Source organism: Megalobrama amblycephala, linkage group LG20, assembly GCF_018812025.1.
Source record: "Megalobrama amblycephala isolate DHTTF-2021 linkage group LG20, ASM1881202v1, whole genome shotgun sequence".
In the NCBI taxonomy this organism is placed as follows: Eukaryota; Metazoa; Chordata; class Actinopteri; order Cypriniformes; family Xenocyprididae; genus Megalobrama; species Megalobrama amblycephala.
This window is the reverse complement of record NC_063063.1, coordinates 32229682-32245178: the sequence shown is the minus strand read 5'-3', so window position 1 is coordinate 32245178 and position 15497 is coordinate 32229682. Positions and strand designations below refer to the sequence as shown.

General features: G+C 37.7%; 1 protein-coding gene across 2 annotated transcripts in view; it reads left to right on the top strand.

Annotated features, from left to right (window-relative positions):
- Window positions 1-15281, top strand: part of mtr (5-methyltetrahydrofolate-homocysteine methyltransferase) — a 37654-nt gene extending 22373 nt beyond the window's left edge. For both annotated transcript variants that reach the window (XM_048170507.1, XM_048170506.1), the window contains exons 23-33: window positions 2316-2383; window positions 2451-2571; window positions 2903-2984; window positions 3457-3555; window positions 5356-5431; window positions 5560-5715; window positions 5804-5988; window positions 8935-9135; window positions 10665-10857; window positions 11089-11201; window positions 14583-15281. In XM_048170507.1, coding sequence (XP_048026464.1) covers window positions 2316-2383; window positions 2451-2571; window positions 2903-2984; window positions 3457-3555; window positions 5356-5431; window positions 5560-5715; window positions 5804-5988; window positions 8935-9135; window positions 10665-10857; window positions 11089-11201; window positions 14583-14669 — 1381 coding nt within the window. In that variant the 3' untranslated portion in view covers window positions 14670-15281. The remainder of the gene's footprint in view (window positions 1-2315; window positions 2384-2450; window positions 2572-2902; window positions 2985-3456; window positions 3556-5355; window positions 5432-5559; window positions 5716-5803; window positions 5989-8934; window positions 9136-10664; window positions 10858-11088; window positions 11202-14582) is intronic.
- The last annotated feature ends 216 nt before the right edge of the window (window positions 15282-15497 follow it).

Sequence of the window (15497 nt, the reverse complement as noted above, 5' to 3'; positions counted from 1 at the left end):
GTGCGAGTGTGTGTCTGTGTGGGTGTGAGTGTGTATCTGTGGGTGTGAGTGTGTCTGTGTGGGTGCGAGTGTGTGTCTGTGGGTGTGAGTGTGTCTGTGTGGGTGTGAGTGTGTATCTATGGGTGTGGGTGTGAGTGTGTATCTGTGGGTGTGAGTGTGTATCTGTGGGTGCGAGTGTGTCTGTGTGGGTGTGAGTGTGTATCTGTGGGTGCGAGTGTGTGTCTGTGTGGGTGTGAGTGTGTATGTGTGGGTGCGAGTGTGTGTCTGTGTGGTGTGAGTGTGTATCTGTGGGTGCGAGTGTGTGTCTGTGTGGGTGTGAGTGTGTATGTGTGGGTGCGAGTGTGTGTCTGTGTGGGTGTGAGTGTGTATCTGTGGGTGCGAGTGTGTGTCTGTGTGGGTGTGAGTGTGTATCTGTGGGTGCGAGTGTGTGTCTGTGTGGGTGTGAGTGTGTATGTGTGGGTGCGAGTGTGTGTCTGTGTGGGTGTGAGTGTGTATGTGTGGGTGCGAGTGTGTGTCTGTGTGGGTGTGAGTGTGTATCTGTGGGTGTGAGTGTGCGTCTGTGGGTGCGAGTGTGTGTCTGTGTGGGTGTGAGTGTGTATCTGTGGGTGTGAGTGTGTCTGTGTGGGTGCGAGTGTGTATCTGTGGGTGTGAGTGTGCGTCTGTGGGTGCGAGTGTGTGTCTGTGTGGGTGTGAGTGTGTATCTGTGGGTGTGAGTGTGTCTGTGTGGGTGCGAGTGTGTGTCTGTGGGTGTGAGTGTGTCTGTGTGGGTGCGAGTGTGTGTCTGTGTGGGTGTGAGTGTGTATCTGTGGGTGTGAGTGTGTCTGTGTGGGTGTGAGTGTGTATCTGTGGGTGTGAGTGTGCGTCTGTGGGTGCGAGTGTGTGTCTGTGTGGGTGTGAGTGTGTATCTGTGGGTGTGAGTGTGTCTGTGTGGGTGCGAGTGTGTGTCTGTGGGTGTGAGTGTGTCTGTGTGGGTGCGAGTGTGTGTCTGTGTGGGTGTGAGTGTGTATGTGTGGGTGCGAGTGTGTGTCTGTGTGGGTGTGAGTGTGTATCTGTGGGTGTGAGTGTGTATCTGTGGGTGCGAGTGTGTGTCTGTGTGGGTGTGAGTGTGTATCTGTGGGTGTGAGTGTGTATCTGTGGGTGTGAGTGTGTATCTGTGGGTGCGAGTGTGTGTCTGTGTGGGTGTGAGTGTGTATCTGTGGGTGCGAGTGTGTGTCTGTGTGGGTGTGAGTGTGTATGTGTGGGTGCGAGTGTGTGTCTGTGTGGGTGTGAGTGTGTATCTGTGGGTGCGAGTGTGTGTCTGTGTGGGTGTGAGTGTGTATGTGTGGGTGCGAGTGTGTGTCTGTGTGGGTGTGAGTGTGTATCTGTGGGTGCGAGTGTGTGTCTGTGTGGGTGTGAGTGTGTATCTGTGGGTGCGAGTGTGTGTCTGTGTGGGTGTGAGTGTGTATGTGTGGGTGCGAGTGTGTGTCTGTGTGGGTGTGAGTGTGTATGTGTGGGTGCGAGTGTGTGTCTGTGTGGGTGTGAGTGTGTATGTGTGGGTGCGAGTGTGTGTCTGTGTGGGTGTGAGTGTGTATGTGTGGGTGCGAGTGTGTGTCTGTGTGGGTGTGAGTGTGTATCTGTGGGTGCGAGTGTGTGTCTGTGTGGGTGTGAGTGTGTATCTGTGGGTGCGAGTGTGTATCTGTGGGTGTGAGTGTGTCTGTGTGGGTGCGAGTGTGTGTCTGTGTGGGTGTGAGTGTGTATGTGTGGGTGCGAGTGTGTGTCTGTGTGGGTGTGAGTGTGTATCTGTGGGTGTGAGTGTGTATCTGTGGGTGCGAGTGTGTGTCTGTGTGGGTGTGAGTGTGTATCTGTGGGTGCGAGTGTGTGTCTGTGTGGGTGTGAGTGTATGTGTGGGTGCGAGTGTGTGTCTGTGTGGGTGTGAGTGTGTATCTGTGGGTGTGAGTGTGTGTCTGTGTGGGTGTGAGTGTGTATCTGTGTGGGTGTGAGTGTGTATCTGTGGGTGTGAGTGTGTATGTGTGGGTGCGAGTGTGTGTCTGTGTGGGTGTGAGTGTGTATCTGTGGGTGTGAGTGTGTATCTGTGGGTGTGAGTGTGTGTCTGTGTGTGTCTATGTGAGTCTGTGAGTGTGCGAGTGTGTGTATGTGTGAGCGCTGGTGTTGCTCCTGGCGTGTGATTGAGGGTAGTTTGTGTTAAGTGGTCGTTCAGTTGCAGCAGCTGCAGGTGTTTGATGTCAGACAAGTAAACGCTCCCATGAGTCATTCTAACTCGACTCTGTGTGTGTGTGTGTGTGTGTGTGTGTGTGTGTGTGTCTGTGTGTCCTCAGGGTCATTGATCTGGGAGTGATGATTCCCTGTGACAGAATCCTGCGGGAGGCCATTCAAAACAAAGCAGGTCTGTTTCTGATATTCTCCTCTCTGAACGAGTCTGTCTGCATGCGTGACGCTCTCTGTGTCTGCAGATGTCATCGGTCTGTCGGGTCTCATCACTCCTTCTCTGGATGAAATGATTCACGTTGCCAAAGAAATGGAGCGTCTTGGCTTGAAGATTCCTCTGCTGATCGGCGGAGCCACCACATCGAAGTACGACACCACGACACTCACATTCACTAGATACTTACCATACGTTTGCAGCAATAAAGTGAAGCATTAACTCTCATGAAGATCATGTCATTAGACTGATTAGATTTTTTTTTGACAATTATGGAGTCTGTTATTTAAACATCAGCAACAGAAGCAGTTGTTAGTTTGACTCTTTTCCATGAATCGGTTCACAGACTCATTCTGATTCAGTGATTCATTCACATCATCACTCATCCACAGAAGTCACTCTATGGTGTCACTCACACAGCCCTAATTAAGACAGTTATTTGATCTGAAGTCTGTATGGTGTGTTGTTTGTGTGTTTTGACAGGACTCACACCGCGGTGAGAATCGCCCCGCGGTACAGCTCGCCCGTCATTCATGTTCTGGACGCGTCCCGCAGTGTAGTAGTGGTGAGATGTGTCTCTCTCTCTCTCTCTCTCTCATACAGCAGCAGCAAACAGCATTTAAGAACTTGTATAATTGAGTTAGACGTCAGCCAGAATGCACAGCCTTTCATTCCCACAAATGCATGCTGCAATTAACCATTACATGCAACAAAATCATACATGAATTTGTAAACTTACCATAAAATACTCAAATACACACACATCCTGTGACAACTACAGTTTAATACACCAATAACTGCACAGCCACGTATGACACACATGAACACGCTGTTGCAATTGTAATAATTTTTTTGAGACCGTTTATTCAATCTGTTATATTAAGGAGCTCTAAAGACTGTTTTATTAATGAGTCATATTTGATGATAATATTCGAACACAGTGGTTCAGCTTACCTTTAACCCCGTGATGAATATGAAAGCTTTTACTGGATGGGCTGCTTCTGATGATGATGATGATGATGATTATTATTGTGCAGTGCTCTCAGCTGCTGGATGAAGCTGTCCGTGAGGATTACTTCGAGGAGATCCGGGACGAGTATGAAGACCTCCGACAAGATCACTACGACTCACTGAAGGTCTGATGGTCACAAGACCCTTTTAAAGTGCCTCAAAGTTCATTTGATTTTTCTCAATTTAGTTCAGTTCACATGTATTTGTATAGCGCTTTTCACAATACATGTCATTTCAAAGCAGCTTTACAGAAAATGCATGTGTCTACATTACAGTATAGAGTAATGACTGTGTCAAAGTAATGTCCATGTGTCAGGAGTGCACAGTTCTGAGATAATAATATAAATCATCAGAATGAGCTTTATTGCCAAGTATGCTTACACATACAAGGGATTAGTCTTGGGGACAGAAGCAGACAGAATGAAAAGACATAATAAAAAATATAGCTGCAAGCAGCAATTAAGGGGCCAAGCTTGACAGACGCAAACAAGGAAGCTAGCAGCAGAACAACAATGTCATAATAGACTATAATAGCAACTGAGACAATGACACTGCCAATCAGACCAACTGTACTGTAGTTAGAGCCAATTTCATGTTTTGTACAATTATAGCGCCACCAAGTGGCGCAGTCCCACCACTTTTTTTTGTGTCCTCAGAGTGTCAAATTTGCTGAAAATATCTAATTTATATTCATTTATATGTATGAACACAAAAAAATACACACACCTGATTTTGATTACTTTTTTTTCCAATTACTATCGAATTTTTGAGATTTAGCCATTAGCGTTTAGTCAACAACCTATGTTTGCAATTTTCTTACAGTGGTTTCGTCTTGATCGGACTTGCGGTTTCAAAGATATTCGCAAATGTTCTTTAAACACTAAATAACAACCATAAGGCGAAACCTAGCATGTTTTAGTATCGTTGGACTCGGCAAGGATTCAGGAATCTAAGGAGATGACTCCCGTGAAAATAAGTCAACTACATCTAAAGATATAAGCATGCAATTTTTTTTACCACCAGGTGGCGCTGGTCTGAAACTTCTGAGACTCCTTCAGGGCATCGTGCCGATGACCCATACCAAGTTTCGTAACGATACGTTCATGTGTTCATAAAATATAGCATTTTACTACAAAATTCAAAATGAATGGTCGACGCCAAAAATGGCTGATATGGAAAAATTGGAAAATATCATTCGACTCGGCATGAAGCCCTGAACCTAACGAGACCACTTTTATGATTTTTGGACAAACCGATCAGAAGTTATTAGCAAAAATAGCCATTTTTTGTATTCCCGAACCAGTAGATGGCGCTGTGTTGAAACGGCACGTAGCCTCAGAACATGCTTTTGATGACATGCGCCAAGTTTTGTCAGAATACGATAAAGTTTGAGGAGATATAGCCGTACATCTATTTTTGCAAGCGCTTTGCAAAATTCGTTTTGTGCGTTTTTCAAAAACAGTTTGACAAATCAACTTGAGTTCCATAACATTTTGTCAGCATGGTCTGAAGATGATCTGGTTCAATTTTCGTGAAAATCAGAGCAGCGGCCTCGGAGTTTGAAGAAGTAGGTTTTTCAGAAAATTCAAAATGGTGGAATCAGAGGAAAAAAAAGAATTTTGTTTATAGCCCTTACGGTTCAAAAGTTATTAGCAGAAATGTGAGTGCAACTTTGGACAGTTGGTGGCGCTAGAGGGATTGAGTTAGAGATTCCTAATTTGCTATTGTGACAGTTTAGATTATCCTCTATCTGTGTGCCAAATTTCATAATTTTCCTGCAAGCAGTTCTATGTGCTTCCAGAGTGGAAGAAGAAATGGAAAAAGAATAATAATAAGAAGAAGAATGCCAACGATTACCTTCAGTGCTTGGCTCCTAATAAAAGAAGTGAATGATGGTGTCAATGTCGCTGCTCTGTTTCCTCCAGGACAGACGCTTCTTGTCTCTGAGTCGGGCTCGAGAGAAGGGCCTCCATATAGACTGGCTCTCGCAAACAAAACCAGGTATGATGACCTGAACCTAAACTAGTATCTAACCAGCTGATTACATGAGCTTCACTGTCGTCAACATGACTAGTGATGACTTTATAATTTTAGTTCTGTTCATCAAGAGTTTGTGATTGTGCTTTCAGTGCAGCCACAGTTCTTGGGCACACGCGTGTTTGACACATATGACCTGCGTAAGCTGGTGGACTTCATCGACTGGAAGCCGTTCTTTGATGTGTGGCAGTTGAGGGGCAAATACCCCAACCGAGGATACCCCAAAATATTCAAGGACAAAACCGTGGGTGCGTCTGATTGACCGCAGTATCAACGTATGAGGTCAAAGGTCAGCGTGGGTGACCTCTCTAATATGTGTGTGTGTGTGTGTTTCAGGAGAGGAGGCGCGGCGTGTCCATGATGACGCTGTGAAGCTCCTGAACCGACTGATTGACAGTGGAGGTCTTCAAGCCCGCGGGCTGCTGGGATTCTGGCGCGCTCAGAGTGACGGTGATGACATCCACCTGTACGCTGATGATGTCACGTCACACGTCGCCACCTTCCATGGCCTCAGACAGCAGGTTAGACCTGTGATACAGCGACCAACCACAGCTCATTCTGTTTTTACATGCATCAGTGTGGTGTGAGGAAACATGAGAGGAAGCATGGTTACACCAGTAGGTGGCGACAAGTGACTGTAAAAAAATGTGTTTGTCATTTAATCATTCATTCAACAGATTTGTTTAAAAAAACGCTTATTTATCCAGTAAAGTATTTATGAGTGAGTCATTGAATCATTCATTCAACAGATTTGTTTAAAAAACGCTTATCCAGTAAAGTATTTATGTGTGAGTCATTGAATCATTCATTCAACAGATTTGTTTAAAAAACGCTTATTCATCCAGTAAAGTATTTGTGCAAGTCATTGAATCATTCATTCAACAGATTTGTTTAAAAAACGCTTATTCATCCAGTAAAGTATTTATGTGCGAGTCATTGAATCATTCATTCAACAGATTTGTTTAAAAAACGCCTATTTATCCAGTAAAGTATTTATGTGTGAGTCATTGAATCATTCATTAAACGATTTGTTTAAAAAATGCTTATTTATCCAGTAAAGTATTTATGTGCGAGTCACTGAATCATTCATTCAACAGATTTGTTTAAAAAACGCTTAATCCAGTAAAGTATTTATGTGCGAGTCATTGAATCATTCATTCAACAGATTTGTTTAAAAAATGCTTATTTATCCAGTAAAGTAATTATGAGTGAGTCATTGAATCATTCATTCAACAGATTTGTTTAAAAAACGCTTATTTATCCAGTAAAGTATTTATGTGCGAGTCATTGAATCATTCATTCAACAGATTTGTTTAAAAAATGCTTATTTATCCAGTAAAGTATTTGTGCGAGTCATTGAATCATTCATTCAACAGATTTGTTTAAAAAATGCTTATTTATCCAGTAAAGTATTTATGTGCAAGTCATTGAATCATTCATTCAACAGATTTGTTTAAAAAATGCTTATTTATCCAGTAAAGTATTTGTGCGAGTCACTGAATCATTCATTCAACAGATTTAAAAAATGCTTATTTATCCAGTAAAGTAATTATGAGTGAGTCATTGAATCATTCATTAAACGATTTGTTTAAAAAATGCTTATTTATCCAGTAAAGTATTTATGTGCGAGTCATTGAATCATTCATTCAACAGATTTGTTTAAAAAACGCTTAATCCAGTAAAGTATTTATGTGCGAGTCACTGAATCATTCATTCAACAGGTTTGTTTAAAAAATGCTTATTTATCCAGTAAAGTATTTATGTGCGAGTCATTGAATCATTCATCCAACAGATTTGTTTAAAAAATGCTTATATATCCATTAAAGTATTTATGTGCGAGTCATTGAATCATTCATTCAACAGATTTGTTTAAAAAATGCTTATATATCCATTAAAGTATTTATGTGCAAGTCATTGAATCATTCATTCAACAGATTTGTTTAAAAAATGCTTATTTATCCAGTAAAGTATTTGTGCGAGTCATTGAATCATTCATTCAACAGATTTGTTTAAAAAATGCTTATTTATCCAGTAAAGTATTTATGTGCGAGTCATTGAATCATTCATTCAACAGATTTGTTTAAAAAATGCTTATTTATCCAGTAAAGTATTTATGTGCGAGTCATTGAATCATTCATTCAACAGATTTGTTTAAAAAATGCTTATTTATCCAGTAAAGTATTTGTGTGAGTCATTGAATCATTCATTAAACGATTTGTTTAAAAAATGCTTATTTATCCAGTAAAGTATTTATGTGCGAGTCATTGAATCATTCATTCAACAGATTTGTTTAAAAAACGCTTATTTATCCAGTAAAGTATTTATGTGCGAGTCACTGAATCATTCATTCAACAGGTTTGTTTAAAAAATGCTTATTTATCCAGTAAAGTATTTATGTGCGAGTCATTGAATCATTCATTCAACAGATTTGTTTAAAAAATGCTTATTTATCCAGTAAAGTATTTATGTGCGAGTCATTGAATCATTCATTCAACAGATTTGTTTAAAAAACGCTTATTCATCCAGTAAAGTAATTATGAGTGAGTCATTGAATCATTCATTCAACAGATTTGTTTAAAAAACGCTTATTTATCCAGTAAAGTATTTATGTGCAAGTCATTGAATCATTCATTCAACAGATTTGTTTAAAAAATGCTTATTTATCCAGTAAAGTATTTGTGCAAGTCATTGAATCATTCATTCAACAGATTTGTTTAAAAAATGCTTATTTATCCAGTAAAGTATTTATGTGCGAGTCACTGAATCATTCATTCAACAGATTTAAAAAATGCTTATTTATCCAGTAAAGTAATTATGAGTGAGTCATTGAATCATTCATTAAACGATTTGTTTAAAAAATGCTTATTTATCCAGTAAAGTATTTATGTGCGAGTCATTGAATCATTCATTCAACAGATTTGTTTAAAAAACGCTTATTTATCCAGTAAAGTATTTATGTGCGAGTCATTGAATCATTCATTCAACAGATTTGTTTAAAAAACGCTTATTTATCCAGTAAAGTATTTATGTGCGAGTCACTGAATCATTCATTCAACAGGTTTGTTTAAAAAATGCTTATTTATCCAGTAAAGTATTTATGTGCGAGTCATTGACTCATTCATCCAACAGATTTGTTTAAAAAATGCTTATTAATCCAGTAAAGTATTTATGTGCGAGTCATTGAATCATTCATTCAACAGATTTGTTTAAAAAACGCTTATTCATCCAGTAAAGTATTTGTGTGCGAGTCATTGAATCATTCATTTAAACTATTTTTTTTTTTTTAATTATTCAAATTAATTACAAATTTTTAAATATTCTGAGCGCAATTCTCAGTTTATCCAGAATCATTTGCATGGTTACACCAGTAGGTGGCGACAAGTGACTGTTATAAAATATGTTTGTCATTGTATCATTCAGTCAAGAGACTTGTTCAAAAACTGTTTTCCACATTTTTCCACCCGCAGGCGGAAAAAGACTCTGCAAGCTCGGATCCATACCTGTGCCTGTCGGATTTTGTGGCTCCTCGTGGCAGCGGCGTGCAGGATTACATTGGTCTGTTCGCAGTGTCCGTGTTCGGAGCAGAAGAACTCAGTCGGGCGTTTGAGCAGCAGGGCGACGATTACAGCAGCATCATGGTCAAGGCTCTGGCGGACCGACTCGCTGAGGTGCACAACACACACCCTGCTTCGTAAACAGTCTTTTCAACCACACAGTTTTATTATTTCTGTCTTACGGTAATTATGTTGGCTTGAGTGCCCATTCAGGCTTTCTCAAGCCAACATAAAAGTTTGTTTATAAACTTTAGCTTCTAGTTCAAATTAATACAGAAGTACTGAGATAAAAGTTTATAGTTCGGATATAAACACTGATGTCTATGGTAGCGATCAAAATAAAAAGTAACTTGACGATTCAAATAAAGATTGTCATTACATTGTTACATCAGTAGGTGGTGACAAGTGACTGTTAAAAAATGTTTTTTTGTCTTTGAATCTTTCATTCAAGAGATTTGTTCAGAAATGTCAATTCATCCAGTAATTAAACAATTATTTATGAGTGAGTCATTGAATCATTCATTCAAATCTTTTTCTTTTTTTTTTAAATTAATTTCATATTTTTAAATAAACTGCAGCATGAACATTTGGTCAGAACCTCTAGTAAATGAAGTTATTTTGTTTAGTTTATTTCGTTTAGCCTGTTCAGAATTGTGGGAGTAAAATCATGATTCTCAGTTTATCCAGAATCGTTCGCATGGTTACACCAGTAGGTGGCGACAAGTGACTGTTAAAAAATGTGTTTGTCATTGAATCATTCATTCAACAGATTTGTTTAAAAAATGCTGACTCATCCAGTAATGAAACAATTGAGTATTTATGAATGTGAGTCATTGAATCATTCATTTAAACTTTCTTTTTTCAAATAATTCAAATTAATTACATATTTTTAAATATTCTGTCGCATTAACATTTTATCAGAACCTCTTGTAAATGACGTCATGTTGTTTAGTTGTCTGTTTAGAATCATGGGAGAAAAATCGCGATTCTCAGTTTATCTAGAATCATTCGCATGGTTACACCAGTAGGTGGCGACAAGTGACTGTTATAAAATGTTTGTCATTGTATCATTCAGTCAAGAGACTCGTTCAAAAACTCATCCAGTAATGTATTTATTGAGTATAGTATTTATGAATGAGTCATTGAATCATTCATTCAACAGATTCATTTCAAAAACACTGATTCATCCAGTGATGAAACAATTAAGTATTTATGAGTGGGTCACTGAATCTTTCATTTAAACCATTTTTTTCCAAATCAATTCAAATTGATTACATATTTTTAAACACACTGTATCATTAACATTTTATCAGAACCTCTAGTAAATGACGTTATTTTTAGTTGTCTGTTCAGAATTGTGGGTGAAAAATCATGATTTTCAGTTTATCCAGAATCGTTCACATCATTACACCAGTAGGTGGCGACAGGTGACTGTTAAAAAATGTCATTGAATAATTCATTCAAGAGATTTGTTCAAAAACGCTGATTCATCTCTAGTAAATGACGTGTTATTTTGTTTAGTTGTCTGTTCAGAATTGTGGGAGAATCGTGATATTTATTCTAAACAACAAAAAAAAAATCAGGATTCTCAGTTTATCCAGAATTGTTTGCAGTATTTGAGTGTGTTGTGTGTTTCTCTGCAGGCGTTCGCGGAGGAGCTGCATGCTCGGGTTCGCAGGGATTGGTGGGGTTACAGCAGCGAGGAGGATCTGCCGGCGTCGGAACTGCACCGGCTGCGCTATGAAGGCATCCGTCCGGCCGCAGGTTACCCCAGCCAACCCGACCACACCGAGAAACTCACCATGTGGAAACTCGCAGGCATACAGGAGAAAACCGGTACGAGACACAGACACGCTGCATCTGCATGCTTCATTCCCATTGGTCTTCTGTCTGTTATCTGTGTGCTTCCTGAAGTGTCTCTCACACATCATCTGCAGTCTGTTCTGCGTATTATTATCAGTCTGTGTTTGTTTTTCTGATTATGTAGTTTGAAAATAGATGTTACTATCCAAAAGTGTCTGAGCGTGATGATGGGATCTGATGGTGTCTCTTCATGTTCTTCTGCAGGAATCACTCTGACCGAGTCTCTGGCCATGACTCCTGCTGCATCCGTGTCCGGCCTTTATTTCTCCAACCCCAAATCCTCTTATTTCGCTGTGGGTAAAATTACTAAAGAGCAGGTATGAACCTCACGGTCAACATCATATCCACTAACCAGATGATAAATGACAGACATCTGATGAGTTTGTTGCAGCAGGTTCATTTATAATTATTTTGGTAACGCAAAAAGCCGTTGTGTATAATGCATTATAAAGATATTTTTAATGTACATTATAATGCATTATATTTCTACATTAATAATAGTAACCAAAGTTAAAATGCATTATAATATTTGCAGATTCCTTGTTTCATCTGAAATTGGTTGTTTGTCATGTGTTTCAGTGTGTTGTACTTTCTAAAGGTGTGTTCAATGAATAGATAAAAGTGTTATCATGTATTATAACTTATTCATGAGATCATACAATGCTTTATAAGGTGTGTTACAAGGCATAATTAATGCATTAAAAATACTTTCAGAATGCATTATTTATATATAAAGGCTTTAAGGAAAGTGTTAGCTTTATTTTTGAGTCTTTGGTCGCTGTAACATTACTCAAAAATATCAAGTACCAAGCATGTAAGAAGCCAGAGCGTTGCTATGGTTACCATGCTGTCAATCATCACAATCTCAGTTTTGGGGGGAAAAAGGACACCCCTCTTATAATTTTTTTTATAAAAAGTAAAGTTACATATTGTTGATCATCTTTTAATTATGTAACACTGTACACTATAGACAGTTACGTGAAATCAGTATCAACAAAATCCATCTTACCATTTATCAAAATCCATTTACACTGCAATTACAATTGCCTGAATAATGTTATGAGATTAATGTACTAAATATAACATTTTGAGTATAGAAATATGACATTTTGGGGAAAATGAAATGAAACTACATGAAACTAAAACTGCCTGTAGGTGGCAGTAATTCATGAAAGAAGCAAGTATCCATTTACTTTATGAATGGGTCATTGAATCATTGACTCAACTGATTCATTCAAAAACGGTGAATATAACGAAACACTGCTGTGTGTTGCTGAGAGACGCAACTTCTCTGCTTTGTTTGAAACTATTTTCACAAAATAGAGTGAAAACATTCAAAATAGATGCCATGTCTAAAAAATTGTCAGTTCATATAATCAACTTATTGTTCATTTTATTGTACTTTTAAATAAAATAAATATATCATTTGTGCTGATATTTGAAAAAATAGAACTTTTGCTCATGAGATATTGCTTAACTATATTATGTTATAAACACAAAATACAAGAACTCATACAAGGGAAATTCATATCATGAATTTTGGGGGCATTTTTATTAATTTTGGGGGGATTTCTGTCGTTTCACGATTTACATTGTTGTTAAATTAAATGGAGGGCAGTTGCCTAAGTTAGGCTGGCTGTATTGTATGGAAGATTGTTTCTGCCATGAAATAAAAAATAAAAAAGGTAATTGGCTTTTTATCTCAGAATTCTGACTTTTTTTCTCACAGTTGTGAGTTATAAATTCAGAATTGTTAGTTATAAAGTGGGAATTGCGAGATATAAAGTCAGAATTGCGTGATATAATTGCAAGTTATAAAGTCGGAATTGTGAGTTATAAAGTCGGAATTGCGCAGTAAAATTGCGAGATATAAAGTCGGAATTGCATGATATAAAGTCAGAATTGCGTGATATAAAGTTGGAATTACGAGATATAAAGTCGGAATTACGAGATATAATTGCAAGATATAAAGTCAGAATTGCGAGATATAAAGTTGGAATTGCGAGATATAAAGTTGGAATTGTGAGATATAAAGTTGGAATTGCGAGATATAATTGCGAGATATAAAGTTGGAATTGCGAGATATAATTGCGAGATATAAAGTTGGAATTGTGATATATAAAGTTGGAATTGCGAGATATAAAGTTGGAATTGCGATATATAAAGTTGGAATTGTGATATATAAAGTTGGAATTACGAGATATAATTGCGAGATATAAAGTTGGAATTGCGAGATATAAAGTTGGAATTACGAGATATAATTGCGAGATATAAAGTTGGAATTGCGAGATATAAAGTCCGAATTGTGCAATATAATTGCGAGATATAAAGTTGGAATTGTGAGATAAAGTTGGAATTGTGTGATATAATTGCAAGATATAAAGTTGGAATTGCATGATAAAGTCAGAATTGCATGATAAAGTCAGAATTGCGCAATATAATTGCAAGATATAAAGTCGCAATTGCTTGATATAAAGTCGGAATTGCGTGATATAATTGCGAGATATAAAGTCAGAATTGCATGATAAAGTCAGAATTGCGCAATATAATTGCGAGATATAAAGTCGCATTTGCTTGATATAAAGTCGGAATTGCGTGATATAATTGCGAGATATAAAGTTGGAATTGCGAGATATAAAGTCAGAATTGCATGATAAAGTCAGAATTGCGCAATATAATTGCAAGATATAAAGTCGCAATTGCTTGATATAAAGTCGGAATTGCGTGATATAATTGCGAGATATAAAGTCAGAATTGCATGATAAAGTCAGAATTGCGCAATATAATTGCGAGATATAAAGTCGCAATTGCTTGATATAAAGTCGGAATTGCGTGATATAATTGCGAGATATAAAGTTGGAATTGCGAGATATAAAGTCAGAATTGCATGATAAAGTCAGAATTGCGCAATATAATTGCAAGATATAAAGTCGCAATTGCTTGATATAAAGTCGGAATTGCGTGATATAATTGCGAGATATAAAGTTGGAATTGCGAGATATAATTGCGAGATATAAAGTCGGAATTGCGAGATGTAAAGTTGGAATTTCGAGATATAAAGTTGGAATTGTGTGATATAATTGCGAGATATAAAGTTCGAATTGTGATATATAAAGTTGGAATTGCGAGATATAAAGTCAGAATTGCGAGATATAAAGTTGGAATTTCGAGATATAAAGTTGGAATTGTGTGATATAATTGCGAGATATAAAGTTCGAATTGTGATATATAAAGTTGGAATTGCGAGATATAAAGTCAGAATTGCGAGATATAAAGTTGGAATTTCGAGATATAAAGTTGGAATTGTGTGATATAATTGCAAGATATAAAGTTCGAATTGTGATTTATAAAGTTGGAATTGCGAGATATAAAGTTGGAATTTCGAGATATAATTGCGAGATATTAAGTCGGAATTACGAGATATAAAGTTGCAATTACCTTTTTAAAATTTTTTTATTTAGTGGCTTAAACAAGCTTCCATAATATTGAGATGTTTTAATAGTGGTTTAATTTCACAGCAGTGACAAAACGGAGAGTGGGAGGGGCTTATGAGGACTCGCATAATTAATAAGAACAATTTGTCAGGCACACGCTGAGAATCGATGCCATGGGCTAAATTTAAACAACTAAAATATAAAATAAAAAATGTCTTGCAAAAAGGGGCACTTATCTAATATCTCTCTCTCTCTCTCGGGCAGGTGGAGGATTACGCTCACAGGAAGCAGATGAAGGTGTGCGAGGTGGAGCGGTGGTTGGGTCCGATCCTGGGCTACGACACCGACTGACGCTAAACCGGTTCAAGACGACACCGCAGGGAAACTCTTTTCTCTCCGTGACGTCGGCTGTGATGGACCTTCATACGTTTTGTTTTGATGGCCCAGATTGGGGATTTTTATCTCAAAGGATCCAAAAAAACTCTTTACACTACAGTATTGAGCGCCACTTTTATTGACATTTCTGTTTTTAATGAAACAGTGACGAACACTTAATTTATTTTTAGGCCTGTGTGTTTTATAGGTTTGATTCTCTTATGAAACTCTGTATTAGATTTAAAGAAAATAATGGTAAAAAATACCAGCTTAATTTCGAGACTCAAGCAGAGCTTTTAGATTCTGATGTCATCATATAAACGGATCAATCCTCTGTTTTTTAGACACTGTAAGCTCAGTAAATTCTGTGTTTGACTTTATGATTAAATGTGAGGTACGAGAGCAAACAGTCAGTTTTAGTATTAATATTTGACAGTATTATGAAGATCATAAGAATCGGCATTTCAATTCAAATGTATTACACAGTCCTGCTGTTTTATTTTTTAATAATTTTTCCAGTTTGTTAATTTCACAACTGTTGAAAGATGTGTGTCCTCTATTTTCATATAAATCTGTATTAAATCAAAACTGTGTGTGTGTGTTATAATTATGAATGTATAAATATTTTGACATCAAGGAGATTACTCAGTGTTTCACAATACGTCATCAACACAAGAAATGGACTGCTTTTGTAGTCAAAACCTGTTGGATTTATAATTATGTATTATTATATCACATTTGTTATCAGCCCCCCAAAAAGATTACCTTTCAGGATTAAAATGTCAAACGATTAATCGCATCCAA